The 18,884-nt window shown below is 46.8% G+C and overlaps 1 protein-coding gene across 1 annotated transcript in view; it reads right to left on the reverse strand.

Annotated features, from left to right (window-relative positions):
- COL26A1 (collagen type XXVI alpha 1 chain) overlaps nt 1–18,884 on the reverse strand; it is a 158,664-nt gene that overhangs the window by 116,634 nt on the left and 23,146 nt on the right. The window contains 1 exon segment of the mRNA XM_050322047.1: nt 8,772–8,875. Within this exon segment, the coding sequence (XP_050178004.1) occupies nt 8,772–8,875 (104 nt within the window).

Genomic DNA, 18,884 nt, shown 5'->3' on the forward strand with positions numbered 1-18,884 from the left:
GCTTATTTATGTTACCACAAGGACCAGCAAATACACAGCAGAGGGACAGTGTTCAAGGCATCTCTGGCAGATCACACTGGGAGATGTGTTTAGCAGATAATACAACTGGAGAATGCCTAAAAAGACACTTTGCTTCATCACTTGAGGCTAAGTTTGAAAAGATCAAACAAGCCAAGTTTAGGAGTAGCTTGTCCCCCTTCTTGAATGGGCTGTAATATTTTACAGAGCAGAGCCCTGCAGCCATACAGAGAGTGGAGTCTGAGCCATTGCTACATAAGTATTGGCAGTTCATGGATTTAACAACTCTCGCCACCAGTAAAGAGAAAACCAGAACTTTTGTTACTTAAGTACAGTTCTCTATCACTGAAGCTAAAAAACACTGGCTGACAACAGCCACACTTGTATCTCTCACCCAAACTGGCCACTAGAGAAGAACTAATTAACCCAGACATTCACAATTTCCATCAGGGTCTCAGTGGTACCACAGCAGTTTCTACAGCTTGTGCTGTAAGAAACACTCTCCTTCCATGAGAACAAGACCCGACACCTTCAACAGAAACCTCTTGTGCTCGACCTGGGGAGCCACATGTGACAGTCACTGGCAGCAGGACACAGTCTCATTAAAGCCCATCTGCCATGGGTGTCCCTCAAGGTTTTTTTACAATGAAAGACCACCTAGCAACGAACACAGGCCTGCACTTCCCAGGGTGGATACGTGCCAAAGACATCCTCAGCACTGCTGCTACAAAAGTCCTTATGTACAAACAAATGGAGCATTACACTCTGAATGCTGGCTGGGTCTGCTTTCTTCTCTTTTAGGCTTGACTTTGTTTCATTTACAGGAATAGAGAAAATGCAGGAATTTCTTCAACCACCTCTTAGTATCTCCACAACCAGGTAAGGGGTAGGACATCTTCCACTCCCGTATTTCTAAAATCCTTCTGCCTTGTGTTAGAATTGCTGCCCAAATTAATTGAAGCTTTGGGCAATCCCACACCCCTCTGTGTTATTACTTGAATGCTCTTCTCTTGGATCTGCCTGCAGTGGAGGCATCAGCCATCCATGGCACTGCAGGGCTCACCCACGTCCCGAGCGTGATCGGCGCTCGCGTTCCCCGTCGGTGGGATTAGCGACCGGGAAACCGCAAACGTTACAGGAATTCTGCCGTCAGGAACGAACACATGGAAGATGTGGCTGCATCTGTAGCATGACCCTGACGTTGCCTCTCTTCTCTGCTGCACCCATTGCTGTGCATCTTGAAACATCTGTGCCTGTGCAGTGACTGATTACCCAGAGACACGCAACAGCGCTCGGTATCTGCGAGAGGCCGGGGACTGAACCCTGGGTTTATTACAGGAGAGAGCTGGAGGAAGCAGCTTGCCAGAAATCCAAACTCTAGCCAACAAGTCCCTCCAGGCTCACTTGGAAAGGTCTTGTAACCTCATTGCCTTATGCCTGCTGGGCTCAAAATGAAATGCAAACTTGCATGTTACTTGTGGATTTGGATGCGCTATCCAAGGAGAGACAAATCAGGAGCCCGAGCAAGAAGCGTATGTTGTAAAGCCAGAATAAAGCTTATCAGTTCTTAATGAACTCCATGATAGGGGGTTTGCAGAGCCATTCCTCAGTCTTGCCTGCTTTGGTGGTTGAGGGACCTACTACAACTCATTTAAATAGTGATGTTTCACTCATATGCCTTTTGATGAAGTCTTTTATTAAATATTGTTCAAAAATCTACCTGATGGCACATTAAATCAAAGCTGATTCCTTCAGAAAGCTCACCAGCAAGTTTTTTCCCAGCCATCAATCATTTCAGACCTGTAAAGTTGCTAAAGACCCACCCACGTTCCTGTAGCTTCCCAAATGGAGCTGTACTAACTGAAGACATGGAATGTTGGAATGGCACTCGTTGAACAGGCTATTGCCTAGCACTTGTCCATGTTAAATTGGAAGTCAACTCCACCAGCAATTATCTGGAGGAACACTTCTGGTTCCCCACTTAATAATAAGAATAAAGGCTAGGGTTCAGCAATATTGGAATTTAATGCTTACCTCTTGCTTCCACCTTCTACAAAACATGAAAGCAATCTCAATAGTTACCCAGGATAACTAAAAGGAAATAAATCACTGCACTCAGAGGAGATGGCACTCTGCAAATCAGGCATTGCTGGACCACTCAAGTATTCTCCTCGAACAAATTCAGTAACTTCTTCCTCAAGGAACCATCCCATTCCACGCTGTTTGACAGCAACATGAAGTCCCCACATTTCCTAACTAAGCCCTTGAAAAGCAATGGGGAGGAGCTGTAATTTCATGAGTGTTGTGCTCAAGAATTAAATACAAACCAGCTGGTTAAATGGGCAATAGCCTTGTGAAGTCAGTGACAGAAAGATGCTTTTCACAGCCACCCCCTCCAACTTTGGGCATCTCACCTTAAAGACCTGAGCCTCATTTCCTATTCCTGATAAACCCCAGATAAGTCACTGAGGCAGCAAGGAAGCTCAGGAACAGCTCCAGCAGGTGGGTTTAATTCTTCTTACATTGTTATCTATAATTCACTTGAAAGGCATCAGAATGAACTGTGGACACCAATTTGAAGCTGTTCCTCTCGTTTAGCTCTTCCCTATGCAAATGAGTGTACACTCCCAAAATTCTTACCTGCTGCTATAAACACAGCCCCACCCTCCACCCACCACCTCCAACAGGGTGGAGTTTCTCAGGAGAATGTTCTCCCTGATTTTGGTCCTGACTACGTTTGCAGGACTGACAGCATAACATGTCACATCCCCCTTTCTCCAGAGGGCACCACTCTGTCAACAGCTCCCAAGGCTGTGACAGTGAGAGTCTCACATATGAGAAAAAAACAACTCCCTTCTAATGGCCTCAAGCAAATAAAAGTTTCATCATTGTGAGGATGAATGGGAAACAAATGATAATTTGAGGGAGAACAGGAGCTCTGAAAGGAACAGCTACATGAGAAAGTAACGTGTTAAAAGCTCAGGGTTGAAGGAGGTGGGCAGGATTAAGAAAGGGAGAAGACACTGTCAAGAGGTTGTGTGGGTTCCTCAGAACCCACATCTCCCAATTCTCACCCCAAGTAATCCAGGAGCTTCCTTAGATGCAAAATAATCCCTATGTAATCAACCACCAGAGATGTGTCTAAGAGTGCTGAGACAAATCTGACAGAGGCCCAGAGTGGTCTGGGTTGGGAGGGACTTTAAAGCCCATCTCATTCCAGCCCTGCCATGGGCAGGGACACTTCCACTAGCCCAGGTGGCTGCAGGTCCCACCCAGCCTGGCCTAGCCCTGTCCAAGGGAAGGGTTGTGCTCACTCTAGGTTAGAAAGAAAGCAAATTCATAGGAAAGTCATTCACTATAAACAGGTGTGTCTGCCACTTGTGAATTAGGAAACACACAGCAGACAGCATCCAGTGTGTTTGGGAAAGCAAAGCAATAGCTTATCAAAATAAAGATTCTCTACATACCACAGTAATTGGATGGGAGCTAAAAAAACGTGGGACAGTGTAATGGTAGAGCACACAGCTTTCCCAATTATGTTAAGATAACATCTGCAGATATTTAGCACTTCAGATATTTTGACATTAGGTGCTGAATAAAATTCTCCCTGCTCAGATTAGAAATGTCCAAAAAAATGAAACTACTCAGATGCTGGAATGCAGTGTCAAAATATTTGGAAATCTGACAGGGATTTTTAGGGGTTTTTTGACCATGTATTGAAAGAGAAGATGAACACTTAGAACTTGTTCAAGTAGTCACACATCACTGATGCCAGAAAGTGCTCTCAGCAGGCTGCACATACTTCCAACACTGACCACACGCTCCAGGAACTCCTCAAAAAACTTGATCGGGGTGACACACGTTGTGCCTGAAGCCAGAGACTGCTGAATGGTCAGAACACTGATGGGAGAGGATGGAAACTGGGTGACACATCAGAGGGTAGTTTGGGAAGTTTCTGGTGGAGCTTCACGTTGAAGGGACCACCAGAACCACGAGCAGAAGGAGGCATAACCCATGGAGCAGGATGTGGAGATCATGGAGTAAAATATTGGAGTAGATACCTGTGTACTCCAGGAACACAAACATCACTGCTCAGAAAGCCACTTTCACACATCAGCAATTCCATCAAGGGTGGTCAACGTGTTTTGATGCTTTTTCATGAAATATTTTGGAGGGCAGGTTTGCAGAGACAGTTCTCACATTTTACCACCTAACTTACTAACTGGATAATTATTAGGGAATTCAGGTTGCACTCAATAGTCTATATTCACATAATTCACTTGTTGCATCCAATAAACACTAAACTTTGGCATGAGATGATATTTTCAGAAGCAAATATGCTCTGTGGAACCAATGTCAGACTTGATTTCAAAGGTCTCAAAATGAGAAAAAAGTCACATTTCACTCCAGGAATTACTGAACCAGCCTCTAGGAGAGACCTGTACCTGCCAGATCCAAACTTGAAGGGAAAGACTCTCAGTCTGCCACACCTTGGCAGCCCAGAAATGCCCAGGGAACCAGAGGGCACTGAGGAAGACACCTCTGGAGAATTCCACTGGTCAAATGGAAGCTTTTACTTTATGGCTGAAGTGGCAAAACACCACTGTACAGGGATTTTGCAGCAATTTGGCAGGCAGTGAGATGTCTCTTGACTCCCATTGCCTTCTCTTCCATTTTCTCAGCTTGGAATCACAATGGCACCACTTCAGAGGTGCTGAGGTTACTCTGGGAGCTGCTTCGTGCCCAAACAGCTAAGCTGCCTACCATCAATCTACTTCTGGGGTAAACAGGATCCTGGCCACTGTCCCAAACTCAAGCAGTACAAACAAACAAGAAAGAAAGCCATGTTATAATTGTAAAGGGAAATAAGACCTTGCCTAGCTGGAGAGCTCTAGGGCAGCACACCGAGCCCCTGAACTTGCTGGGGACACTTTTCCTCTCCCAGGAGGTTGCACTTGCCTTTGAACTTTCAGCCATATAGAAAAACAAAAAAAGGCTGAGTTGAAATGTCAGCATCATCTTGGATTCAAATCAATCAGCTTGATGCATGATTGCAACAACTAAACCACTTCACCTCTGCACTGCCCTCATCCATATGTTCTTTATATCAGCAGTCAGCAGACTGGGTGGCTCAGTGGATTCATTTCCTGTCCTGGGCTTGGGCTCCAGTTTAAACAAAACAAAACAAAAAAACCCTGAAACTGGAAAATAAAAGTTAGCATCTAGTGACAGTTATATTCAGCAGACTTGTTTGCATCAAGTCTCTTTCTCCATCCAAGAAAGTTGCAAGAAGCCCTTTGGGAAGGCCTGGTACAACTGGTGATTTTTAACTATCAACTCATCCAGCTGGTCACAGTTCTCCAAAACCAGTGAAGGAACTGGAGACCTTTCAAGTGTTGACACACCTTTGGGTGAGGGGAAAGCAATGAAGGGAAGGGGGGAAAGCCCCAACTGTGTCAGCTTAAAAAAGGAAACAGATTGGAAACCATCCCTACCTCAGTGAATTAATAGCCCACTGAGAGCAAAATCTCCATCCACCTCTAAAGCTGGGCTTCCTCCAGATGCTGCTGCTCTCTGTCACCTCCAATGCAAGAGTTAAATTCTCCAGATAATTTAAATGTGAAAATGTGCAGCCTTCAGCATTAATGTAGGTGCCTGCCAGCTGGTGACAGTTCAGTGGTTACTGTCTCAAGCTAAACTTATCAGCTGAGGATCGAGACACTTTAACAGTGAATTGCATTTATCATGTTGCTCTCTCAGAGCACAGTGTTACAGTGAATTGCATTTATCATGTTGCTCTCTCAGAGCACAGGGTGTTACTGTGGCAGGGGGGCTTTCCCACCAAAGGTGTGTTCCAGCAATTTGGTCTCATCAGAACTCTGTCATATTTTGGGATTAGACACCCACACTGAACTGCTTCCTTAGCAAAGGGAAGCTGACCTGCCCTTTGGGACGTCACAAGAGGAGCATGTCACAAATAACTGCACTGCAGCCTCTGAACGAGTGCAAATTCTTTGACTTGTTTCCTCCTTGTTCGCCCTCTCCCCGTCCTGTCTCCCCTCATAAAATGCTAAAAGAAATAAATTTTCAAAGGGCAAGGAAGGCTTGATATAAGGACAGCTAGTAAAAATAATCTGTGCTCCAGATATGCTGCACTGGCTCCCCCAAAGACACTGTTTCAGAACAGCACAGAAAAGGAGTAAATATTAACCCTGTTCACTGGGGATTAAAAGGAGGAATCCATAAAAGTTATAGATCTCTCAAGCATCAAGACACAAAGGCCACCACCAGTCTGAAGAAGGGACCCTGCAGCCATTCCCACACACACACACACAACTCCTCTGTGCTTGATCAGTCTTATCTCCAGTCCATCCTACTGATGAAAATGCAACCTCGCTATTCCAGGACTCATTGGGAAGGAAAACGTTTTCCTTCAGTCTCTGGAAACAGGAGACCTCTGGCAGAGGAAGCCCAGAGCCACTGCAGCTGCCCTTGTGCTGGCACATGGAGAGTAGTCACTGCCAGAGAACTGGATTGTTTGCAACACAGCAAGAAGGCAAGTTAAAAACAGTGCAGGTCCACTCTGCCTCCAGCCAGACCTGCCTCACATCAGCTGCAAGAGCACCAGCTGTGCATCCAAGTGACATGGAATATTGAGAAGAAATCTAATTAAATACCGAAAAAAAGTGAAAGCATTTTGAAGTTCTACCCTGCTAATTCCCTGTGGCTTCACCACTGCCCTGGTTTTGTTTTGTTTCAGTTTAGTTTTCTGTTTCCTGTTTCCTTTTGTCTGCTGTTTCCAGGAAGGACTCACACAGATGTAAACATCCCACCCTCTCAGAGGAACCAAACTTGCAGTAGGAGAGAGCACAGAAAGTACAAAAGGCTTTATATCAGGTTGCCAAAACGCTGTTTTTAGCCTCTCTTATTTACATTTCCAAGTGACACTAAGAATTAACATAAGGAGTAGGTAAATGCTTCCATTTTAGAACTGATGGACAGCTCAAGGTGCTGTGCACACCACTAGCAGCAGTGTTGACATTGGAAACTCAGTGGCACAGCTCTGTTGTACTAGAAATGGGTACTTCTTTATTTTTCTCCTCATTTCAAGAGTATGGGACTGTCAGTAGCACCAGATGTTTTAGGGAAAGAAAAAAAAAAAGGTAAAAAGGATCTCACACATGAAAGTGAGGGCTTGCTACTGGCTTTCTGCTCCCACTCCACAAACCATATCCAAGCCCAGAAGAACACTTCCACCTTGCAAACTAACTGCATAAAATTGTCACCTCGTTCCACAGACCTGCTCCTGTGAGCTCCACTTGCTCAAACAAGCTTATGTTGGCTTTTTATTTCCACGGGCTGTGCTGAGGCAGCTCTGGCACTGCAGGAGGGAGCTGGATTCTCTCCTGTGCACCCCTGAGCTGGAATTACTCACACCTGTCCAAACCCACAGGCACCAGCGGGCTCTGCTCAAGGGCTTCCCAGTTCCCTGGGCAGGTCCTCTCACCCTGAGCTGCAGCTGCTCTGGAAGTGCCAGCTCTGCCACCATCCTTAGGTCCCCTCTCCCCTGCAGCGGCAGGTAAAGCTCCAAGCTGCACACAGCATCTTCTCTGTCTCAGGCTCACCCCTTTTAGCAGTTGAAATGCAAAGCTCTCTCCAAGCAGACTGCAGTTTTGGGGTAGCTTTGCCACTTTTTAAGGCTTTTCTTGAGCTTCTGGGAAGCTATTGTTCCCTCAGCAGCCTGGAGGGAGCTGCTGTCTGCAACCAGCATTCTTTGTGACTGTAAGGAGACAACTTCCTAGCTAGAGATTTGCCCAAACTGTGTGATCAGCATGAAGATATCACAAGCAGCAGAGTCTGAGAGGTGCTGGACATCCCAGTGACCCTTCAGCTGCCAGAGACAGGCTGAGCTGACCTGATGCAAATGGACAGAACACTCAAGGCCCAGTTCCTCCCACTCACAAGCCATGAAACCTCATGTCAAATTGAGCAGATGCTTTAATGCCTAAACATGAAACTTGATGGAGAAGCAGGACTTGTTTTAAACCTCCAGAAGCAACAGTTAAAGTAGAAAACATTAGGAAGGGAAATGCAAAACATGCCCTTTTTGTCTACTATGATTTAAAAAAAAAAAGAAGAGAGAATACCTTCTTTTCTTCCTGCTCTGTTTTCCTCTGTGTGAAAGATCAAATGCCAAACCCAGAACTGTGTTTTCACATGCACTGTGCAACCTAAGTGTTGTACCCATAAGTCAGGGAGCAGGTGGAAAAGGAAACCAAAGGTGCTGATTTAATTCAAAGCTTTCTGGGAACACATATTATTTATGTCCAGACCTTACAGGCATAAAACTTTCAGAAGCAGCCATTCAAGGACCAGCTTTCAGCAGGTACAGCAACTGATGGTGATGACAGGGAACATGGAGAAGGTAACACAGTAATATGGAGCAAGTGCATTTTCTGCAGGACTGTGCAATGGGGATGCCAAGCACAAGCACATCTATATTCAGGTCATCCCTGAGTACCCATTCCTTCATTTCCTTCCCCCTCCCTGTTCAGGGCTGTTTGCAGCCATTCAGTGTGCTCTGTGTTCCAGAGCTGGTGTGTGACACTCCGATAAGGAGGGCAGTGAAGAGAACAGGTGATTTGTTCCTCTGTTTGAGAGGCATAGGGCAAGTTAAGGAACAAAAGCCAGCTGAACTCAGCCCATCCATCCTTGCTGCTCCATAAGGAGAGATGCACTGCTGGATAACTCACCCTCCTCACAGTTGCTCCCTGTGAAGCCAGGACAGCACCTCCACTCCAGCGTGGTCACAGTTCTGTAGGACATTTTGTAGGTGGGCCTGATGAGAGTCCTGTAACTAACACAAACAAGGGGTCAGTGGAATGCACTTACCTACCCAAGGGTGGTGTTGCTGCTAATCCACAGCACATCTTCCTGCCTGGATACATCCCCAGAGCACCCAGCCACCCCCAGCTACAGAAGAGAGTCACACAAAATAACAGAGTGACGTTTTACTTCAGGGTGGGTCTGATTCAACACCTTTTATTTTCCTCCTTAATCCCTTGTGCCCTTCTGGCTCTTCCCCACACGTCCCCCCAGGTAACACCAGGATGGCTTTGTGCAGATCTCTGCTACTCTGCAGCCCCTGGGTGAGATGGTGACTGTTTCCTGCATTTTGCCTCCACGAGGATTTCTCTGACATTGAACAAAGGCTGGCATGAGCCTTTCCTCACTCAGTACTAATAGAGCTTCCAATCTCTCCGCTGTCTTCCCCTCTCCCAACACTCAGATCTGGGCTTTACCAACCCATCAGCGTGACAACTACATCAGTGATGCTCATGGAGCCTTTTTTCCAGCTGGCTGACCCGTTCTCCCCATCTGAAACAGGGTCACACTTTCTTCACCACTGCCTGTGCAGGACAGGTTTGGGAGCTCAGTGTCCTGCACAGCACTCCCAGGATCCCAATCCCAGCACAGGCACTGCCAAGCCCCACCAGAAACTGGAGGGCTACCTGCAGACACAACAGACCTGTGCAAGGCACTGGTGATTCTGAAGTCAACACTAAACAGACAGTTGCCTAAGTGCCAGCTTTTCCTTTAAAACAGCAGCTCTTCAAAGCTGGCAAACCGGAGTTTTCCCAGTATACAGCCAAACAAGTCACTGCTGCTATTCATGAAGCTGAAAGCAAACACAGAAGTCGTACTCCACAAGCTCCCCTCGAAATTCCTACCCTTAGTTAACAGCCAAAGGAATTTGGCACACACATGGAGTCTGAAGCTTTGGGATTACAGTGTTGCAGGCTGCAGCTTATGCTTCTCTCTCCAAGCCAGGCAGACACAAGCCCTGAGCACCCTGTCCCCAGGGAAGAAGCCTCCCCCTGCAGTGCCAGCAGGAGGCAGAGCACTGAATCCCATCCAAAATGCTCCAAGGGGAGGCAGGCACAGGTGTGCACCCAGGACAGAGCTGAGTGACGGTGCTGGTTACTCCAGGAGCAGTAACAAAGCCTTGCCAGGAGAGGCTGCCCATGTGTGTCTTGGAAAGAAGGGAGCAGCTCAGTCGTGGTTAACAGAGTCTTTGGGAAACTCATTGCTCAGGAAGCTGTTGCTGATGATTTGTGCCAGCTGCCAAACACAGAAACCACGTTCTCCCATAGCCACTGGGGAGCTGCACGAGCTTCCTCCTGCACTGGGAACGGCATCACCCAGCCATGGGAGAGCAGCGCTGCCCCCTGAGAACATGATGTTCCTCACCCCTGGAGCTGCCAGAAAGCTCACCAGTCACTGCTAATCCTGCTAATAACTGGGATCCAGGCACTTGTCTGATAGGAGCTGGACAGAGCCAGCTTGTCCCACTGAGTTCTTTGCACTCCTGCATCCAGTGGTATTCAGGAGTTCCCAGCCAGGAGTGAGTTTGAGGACTTGGCAGCACACTGATGGAGGTTGACCTTCAGTGCTTCCTAACAGAGAGACCTAAGGCACAAAGACTTCAAATGTCTTGCTGAGGGTCTCTCAGAATAGCTCTGGCAGAACTCAGGATCTGAACCAAAGCCTCCCAACTCCAGGTCCTGGCGTTGGACTCAAGACATCTTTCCACGCGTAAGCCCCGAACCATCAGTCAGAAGTTCATGGCTTTGTCACTGACACCACAGCTGGATCTGACCTTGAGATGAAAGTCTCCAGCCTTGTTACCAGTGTCCAGAGCCAGCTAGTCTCCAACCACACCGTGATTTTAAACCCATGTTTCTGCCAACACCAAGATGTTAAAGCTCTCTCAAACTTCATTATGAAGTGTGGAGAGTGGCTCGAGCCAGACTGGAATCTTGGCAGCAGTTCTGTGTCGGGGAAGTAGCTGCAGTTTAATCCTCAAATGAGCGAGGACTTCTCAGGGCATGACAGACGTGGAGCTCAGCTGTCACAGTCTACCACCCACCCTGAATTTCCTGGAAGAGTTCTGATGTTTGCAGCTCTGTTCAGCATCCTGCAGTCACACATGTGAAGTGGTCCCAGCTTGCAAGCTCCAATTTGTTCTGAAGTTGCTCTGTTGTTCCTCATGGCATCCTTTTCCCCTCAGTTTTTGACGTGGCACCAAGGTCTGTTGTTGCCTGTGTCATCACATCATGCAGATTTCTGACAGCTATTCCAGGAGGGGAGCAAAGAAAGTGCCTTCAGCAAAGCATCACCACTGTCTGACACTTGAAGGAGAGGGGAAAAAAGCCATATGGAAAAAGGATAGGGAAGGAAGATACCTGTTAAAGATCAGAAGCCTTAGAATGAAAAAAACATGTGGAAAACACAACAGGCAGAAAAAAAGGATTGGTAGCAGAATAGGGAGGCCTTTCCCTTGGATGTCACCCAAGCCACAAACACTGGCATAGAAATCTGCCAAACCACAGGAAGAGATGAGTTTAAGATGAGCCACAACCTGCACTGCTTTGCTCCCCAGACAGCCAAAGGATGTGCTCAGCACACACACTCCTCTTCAGCAGAAGACTTGGAAGCCTTCACAGAGAAGCAAACCACCAGGACCTGCCACTCTGCTGCAAGAGACAGATGGCATTCCCCAAAATGTTTGCTGAGGCTTCATAACAGGGTCCCAGGGAGTGGAGCAACTCCCAGGGAAGAACCCAGAAAGCTCAATCAGCAGCTGCTGCTGTTACTAGACCACAAACTAGACCTGCCTGTCCTTGGAGACTGCCTGATCCCTGTCAGACAGGCTTGTCCACAGGCAATCATCATTTGGGAAGCAATGCCTCTTGCTTGTGTCTTTAAGTGACTGCTCAGGAAGTGGTAATCTGGGGAGAGATGACTGATGAACTGATCTGGGGGTATGAAGCTGGGAGTACTGGAGAGGTCAGGACACATAGAAGGATGGCAGCCAGAAAGTCTCACGCCTCAGCACACAAGGATGTGTCCCCCCCCCCTCAAGGAAGTGTCACTGAACACAACAGCCAGACCTGACACGGCAAAGGGGAAGAGTGTCACATTCTTGGATCAAAGCCTCAGAAACCAGGTCAAAGAGACAGGCGTGATCTCTGCCATGACCCAGGCAGGACAGCCTGTCACACTCAGGAAATGCCTTCCCCCCATCCTGCATCTGCCCTGCCCTTTGACACTCCCAAACAAAGCTGTTTGTGCCCAAGGACCCCAGGAGAGGGAAGGCGTGAAACTCCTTTCCACATGGCAAGAGAAGGTTTTGTCACTGTGTTCATTCAGCCACTGCAGCTCATGCCCCAGGAGACCTCAGCGACCTCCAGAGGCTTCTCCTTCATTTTTATTCAAGTCCCAGGTTGAAAGTTTCACCATCCCTTCATGGTGGGTTTCAGGATAACAAGAGGAATGAACTTGCTTTTTTTTTGACTGGCAAAGAATCTGGAAACCAAGGAATCCAAGGCTTTCTTTTGCCTGCTACTCTCATGGCAATGAAGTCACATAGCAACCCTAGTGGGTCCAACCCTGTGCATGTAACTGGCATATTGTCCTTCAGGGACAGTGGACCTTCATTATAACAAGTGCTACCTCTGCTTTAAAAGAAGTTCAGAACAAAGCTTGTGGTAGAGCCTCTAACTTTTTACCCATGCCCTGATATACAGACATGCCAAAACTCCCCATAGAAAATCAGGGTGTTCTGAAATCACATTTCAGATATATCAAGTGAAGTAACCACAGCCTGAAGTGCTTGGAAAGAAGGGAGGTTGTTGAGAGCTCAGACGAGTTATCAGGAATATATGTGGTTCCCAACACCACCTCCCTCACTCCAGACAGACCATCATAACTGTCCTCTCAAAGCCTACCAGACACTGATTACACCAGGGAGCTCCTCTGTGAACACAGACAAGACAATTCACCTCAAATCAGTGCCACAGCTGCTGCAGGGGCAAGGAGCATCTTTGCAGCTCACAGGCACGGCAGAGACCATCCCTGTGAATGAGACCTGTGCTCTTTTTCCTGCAGCCCCAGCTCTTCCAGCTTCCCCAGCACAAAGGCATTACTTCCCAGAGAAAAATGTAACCAGAGGAGTTTCAAATATGCTCCTGCAGACACTGGATAAAAACCCTGCAGCTGCAGGAGCACTGGAGGTCATTGTACGTGTCTCCTGCCTCTGCCAAAGGGGAGGAAGAGGACTCTGTTTAGCTCTGGACATGTCTGGTTTGCACAACTTAGCCAGAGACTAAAACCCAGGAAACAAAACTTATACAGCTCCCATGCCACACTGTAAACAGCAATAATTTACAGTCTCTCAGTCTTAAGAAGAAAAAGACTGAGGACACAGACAGATGTTTCTGTGCCACCAGAGTTATCATCAGCTCCTGCCTCTATTAACAATCACATCTCAGTGCTGTTGCAGAGCAGCACTTCCACCAGTGAGGAGGAAGAGTGTTCAGACAATGTCTGAGCGAGATCAAAAGCCCTCAGTCAGCTGCCTGAGCACACCTGGGCCTCAGCACAGCCCACAGAGCAGGTGGCCCCTCCACCTGTGCCCAGGCAGCACACACAGCCATCCACATTGTTCCACACCTGAGAATGCCCCTTTGTGCTGCAGCTCTAACCCTGCACTGCCAGAGCCTCCACCCTGCGTGCAGGAGCACTGCTGATCCTCCATTTCCATCCCTGTGTGCATGGGAGAGCAGACATCTTTCTCCAAGCCTGTTTCTCTCCAAGATGTAGAGTCATAAGGGAATTAAACACATAAAAGAGTTTATGTGTAACAGGACTTCAAATAGCAATCCTAATGCACTGGAATAAGCTCTGGGATTTATTATTCAATTGACTGGAAAGCAAGAAAGAGAGAAGGATTTCCCTGTGGCATTATTAGCTCTGGAACTGAGGAGAAACGTCAGCTACAGGCCAATCTCCTGGGTGACAGATCCCCAACTTCTCCTACTGACCCTGTAGCAATGGAGTTTTCAAAAGCAGACAAGACCAAAATGGATGAGCCTGCAGAATTCCTTTTTTGTTATTCTACAAGCTGGCTTGTAAAAATCCCTCCAGGAGCAGTAATGTGTTCAGTTTAAACAAAAAGAACAAAAAAAAATTAAAAAAAAAGAAACCCCAGCATTCAGAAACACCAAACAAGAATGATCCATGCAAGATGTGCAGCCTTCTTACATTAAAAACGTCATTAAAAGTACAGAGCCCTTGTGATAAGCCAAACCAGCTACAAAAACTGAAAGGAAAAAACATGCAGGGACTGGCACAGCTGGAAAGGGCATCACAGCCCAGGTTTGCTGTGTTGCAAGAACACTCTTCCCTCCATCTCTCTCACCTTTGAGTGATGTTTAAAGCCAACAGATGAGTAACTTAATGTTTGGAGTTTTAGTGGCTCTTACTAAAGTAGAGAGAGCAGGAAATCCCATCCCTGCACAAGCCAGCTGTGGGTTTCCAGCAGAATCTTCAGATTCTGAAGGCAGAAAGTGCTGCAGGCACAGGAGGCTCCAAGGGCAGAGTGGGACAGGTGTGTGCCCACAGAGTCCAGCAGAGCACAGCAGGATAAAAACTCACACAGCCTTGCTGGGAACATTCTTTTTCTAGGGTGGCACAAGTAAGAGAGGAGTCAGAATACCCTCACAGCATGTTCACAGAGGTGAGATGGGGATTTCTGTAGCAACAATAGTTTGGAGTAGGGAGTGTGCCAAGGCTGTTCATCCCATTCATTCACCTCCTGAGACACTGTCTTACTGACCACAGCACAAATACTTCAATCAAAAGTAGGCTGGTTTGGGTCAACTAGGGTATCACAAGAGGCTGTCCTATTCTCAGAGTCATAAAACACAGCAAGACAAAAGCAGCACTGTTCTTATCTTACAGGTGAGGTGGCATTGCTGGACCAAAGGCAGAAGAAGTCACAAAATCTCCAGCAACTGAGTGCAGGTCTCTTTGCCAGGTCTTTGAGAGCACCCTTCTCCCTGAGCCCCGAGGAGTGCAGTGTCCCAAGCAGGACAGGATTGTACCTCAGCCTGCAGCTGCTGCAGCAAAACCACTGCTCAGAACAAGGGTTATAATCTGGGTATCTCTGGATTTACTGGCAGCTGGAGGCAACCATCCAGGCAGCAGAGAGCCAGAGATTAGGTTGCCATTGAAACACCAAGCTAGAGACTTTATCCTTTCCTTCAGACAGACAAATGGCATGGGAGTTTTAAGCACAGCAGCAGTTTGAGCCAGACTGCTGGAGAGCTGCCCGTGCGCTCCGTGGTGTGACAAAGCAGAGGCACAGCCTTGGGTGTGCAGAAGCTGAAGCTTCACCACACAAATGGAGAGAGTTCAAGAACAGATCTGCTGAGGGAAAGCCTCCAGCCAAGGCTGCTCCAGAGCAACTCAGCACCCAGGCTAAATAAAGAGTTGGGGTGCAGGGCAGGAACAGAGCAGCTCATCCCATCCCGGCCAGGACAACGACACTGCTGCTCAAGAAACTCCCCTGCCAACTTCCCAAGAGCAAGAGAATGGACAGCAAGGACATCACAAACCCAAGCTGCTACGCTGGGATCTCACAGATCCTCCTCTGTCAAAGGCCTGACCCCGAGCTGCAGTTTGTGCAATGAGGGACAGAACACAACACGAGTGAACGGGAGACAGGAAGCAGATTAAAGCGTGTCTGGCCACACCACTGTCTGCTCAGAGCCAGAGCCTCTGACACAGAGCCCCTCTCTGCTGTCACCACGAGGCTGAGAGATGCCTGCTTCTTGGCTGATGTCCCTTTTGCTGGTGAGCAGCCTGATAACGGGTGCTGGCAGAGGGAGAGCTCTCCCAGATAGGGCTGACTCCCTGTAAATAAGGGGATGAGAACAGCTTGTTTCGAATCCCAGCTGGGAGAAATGCTATAAAACCAAATCAATGCCAGTGCATTACTGATATTTTGCATTGCTTGCAGTCATACACTGTGCCCTCCCTTTCAGTTCAAGCTCAAGCACCACAAATCTCACTGGAGAAGAATAGGAGAAGGCCAGAAGATCTTTAAATTTATTTTTTTAGCAAAGAAATATATATACATATATATATTTATATTACCTAAACAACCACAAGGACATAGAGAACCTGAACATTTCTAGCTACTACGAGACCTGAAGTAAGCCTGACCTTGCCTGAAGCCAGACTTCCAGAAAACCCCAAAAGAGGAGCTGGAACAGAGAAGGTAAGGAGGAAACAGAAACAAGGAGGGCACCCAAGTTGGGTTTTCTGCTCTGCTCATCTTCTGCAGGGATTTTCAGAGACCTGTCAAAGGAAATTTTGGCTGATAAAAGCTTACAAGCCCCTTCAAAGCCAGTTTCTTAACAGAAAAAAAGAGAAAACAAGTACAACTTGCAAGGAAATGCACTAGCAAGTGAGGTGCTGAATAGAAGAGGCACTGCACTGCCCTGGGACTTTGGAACTGTCTTTCTTATTTGTATTCTTGGGAGTTTTCATCTGAAAACAGGAGAGAGACTGGTGTTTCCTAAAGACACAATATTTATTTTGGTGAAAGAGGAGGGGAGAAGTATTTTAAAATAAAGGTAGTTTTAACTTCAGCTTGACCCTGAAAGCCAGTCCATGCATCCCTAGGGGCTGGCAACATAAAAGTGACAGGCTGCTGTGCAGGCTCAGGAATAAGCCCTCAACCACACAACCAGGGCTACCAAATGTTGCCCACAGCAGTTACATGTCCAGGATCCATCATCTTCAGCAGCTGGTTTTCAGTCTGTTATCACAAAATCAGATGCACTGCTGAAAACAACAACCTGTAAAAGATGCCTGGGATGGGGATAACTTATCCAGCAGCTCACTTGAGTCTCAGGAGCTCAGTGGCTTCAGCTTCCTTGTTACTTGTTCCTGGGGCTCTCCCTTTTGGACAGTGGCAGTAGGGAAATTATCAGGAACCTGCTTCACCTCCTTTGGTAACTTGGTTGGCTCCAGCATTGTCAGCAGCTTTCTGGAGGTCCTTGGGAAAGAGGTCCAGGCTCTTTCCCTGCTTTAAGCAAGAATGTCACCTGATGTGTGATTAGAAGACAGACATTATAGCCATTTCCTTGGAAGGGTTCCATTCTCCTCACTTGCATTTCCTCCCAGCTCAAAGGCAGCAGAGCATTAGTGTCCTCCCATCCCTCCTGGAAGGTTTCTTCATGGTGATCATCTTCCAGAAATGCAGCTCCTGCTTGCTGGGCTTTCACCACCAGCTGAGATCTTAAATATCAGTAATCCCCAGCTTCTTTCCATGATATTTTCCCACAGCAAGAAAAACAGAGAGATGTCTGTTGCTGGTCGTGTTGTCTCCAAACAACTGGGCTCAACAGGCAAACAAACCAAACTATATTTGAAACTGAAAGTGTTCCATGAACAACAACATCCCAACAGCACACACTGCTCCTAAAGTCCCAGGGTTAATGCAAGAATCACTGTATAGGAGTAACTGCAGGAGCCCACAAAAAGAATTTTTCCTGGGAACATGATCAATGATTTGGTGCTTATGAAACTACAGTTATGTTAACAAGGAAAAATAAGCAAGACTTTTGGCAAGTTTAGGAGACAAGGTGAAAGCTCACAAGTTTCTAGTGACAATTATGTGAGTAAAAAGTCTGTGAAATTAAAAAGCTTCAACAGAAGTTTGGCCGTGCCAATTTAAAATATTAAGTGTTTCGACCACAGCCTTGCATAAAGACCAAAAAGAGACACCAAAGCAGATATATTACAAGTGAAAAAACTGAGACTGACCACTGGCCAAGTGGAAACTGGAGAACCAACTGTGGTAACAGCCACGTGCAAAATGTGAATTCCAGATGAAGTGTCACAAGAACAGATTGGGAAGGTCGAGCTCAGTCTGCAGTTCAATCACATTCAGGTTATCAACTACAGGAGGACCTCAAACGGTGCCCTGTGGGTGAATTGGTAACAATGACAATAAAATGACCGAGCAAGGAGAGCTAAGTGATGGCTTGTCTACATGGGAATGAGTTTTAGAGCTTAGGTGCAAATTTAGAGCACAATGGCTTTTGGAGCAGGATGGGTGACGCTGTGCTGCTCTGAGAACCCTCTCAGGGAAGGCAAAGCTCAGCAATGCAAAGACACTTGACTGAGAGGTGGTAACTGGGGACAGCTGTTTCACACTAGTTTGGGTTTTTTCTCTTCTTAAACGTTGGTGGGTTCCAAGACTATAAATGATTGAAAGCCAAAGCAAGCTCAGGGCGAGTTTTTGACAAGCTGCTGTTTTGAAGCTTTGTTTCTCATCTGAGGAGAGGGACACTGTGTTTTAACACATCTTTAAGGATACTGAGATGCAGGAAATCTAAGGAAGCTCCACTCTGAAAATACAGAGCACGTTACCTTCGTCCATCATCAGCTACAAGAATTTGATCACAGGTTTCCAGTGTGTGTGATCAAGGTTATCCCTAAAAACCTGAGTATGAGGACTTGATACCAACAAGTCACAGAGAGCAAATGATACAGCAACCCTGCTGACCCTGTTCAATCACACTGAACATTTATTTACTTTCAGGTCTGACTAGCAGCAGCCTCCTGTATGGAGAAGAACTGGCATTACAGCCTAAACTAAGCTGTTTCACAGAGCTTGTCCTAATCCTGATGTCTTCAAGTTGAATTATCTGTCCCCAGGCTGAATTTTGTCTCCTTTTGTAAACATAACTGATGTTGGCAGATAGCTTCTACAATAGAAGTTGCTTAATGAGAAGAACTTTTCGTTTCAAGCATTGTGTGAGATTACATCAGCCAAATAAATAAATATGCCTTAGGCAGATGGAGAATATACATTAGATAGGTGGGTTCATGTAAGTTTTACTGTATAAAAGGGGTAACGTTTCACCCCTTGGTGAACCTGATCTGTGGAAACCTCTCCCTTACACAGAATAAATAATGCCTCATTTCTAAGCTAGACTCTGTGTGTG

The sequence above is a fragment of the Myiozetetes cayanensis genome, unplaced genomic scaffold (assembly GCF_022539395.1).
Source record: "Myiozetetes cayanensis isolate MyiCay16 unplaced genomic scaffold, myiCay2020 scf27, whole genome shotgun sequence".
In the NCBI taxonomy this organism is placed as follows: Eukaryota; Metazoa; Chordata; class Aves; order Passeriformes; family Tyrannidae; genus Myiozetetes; species Myiozetetes cayanensis.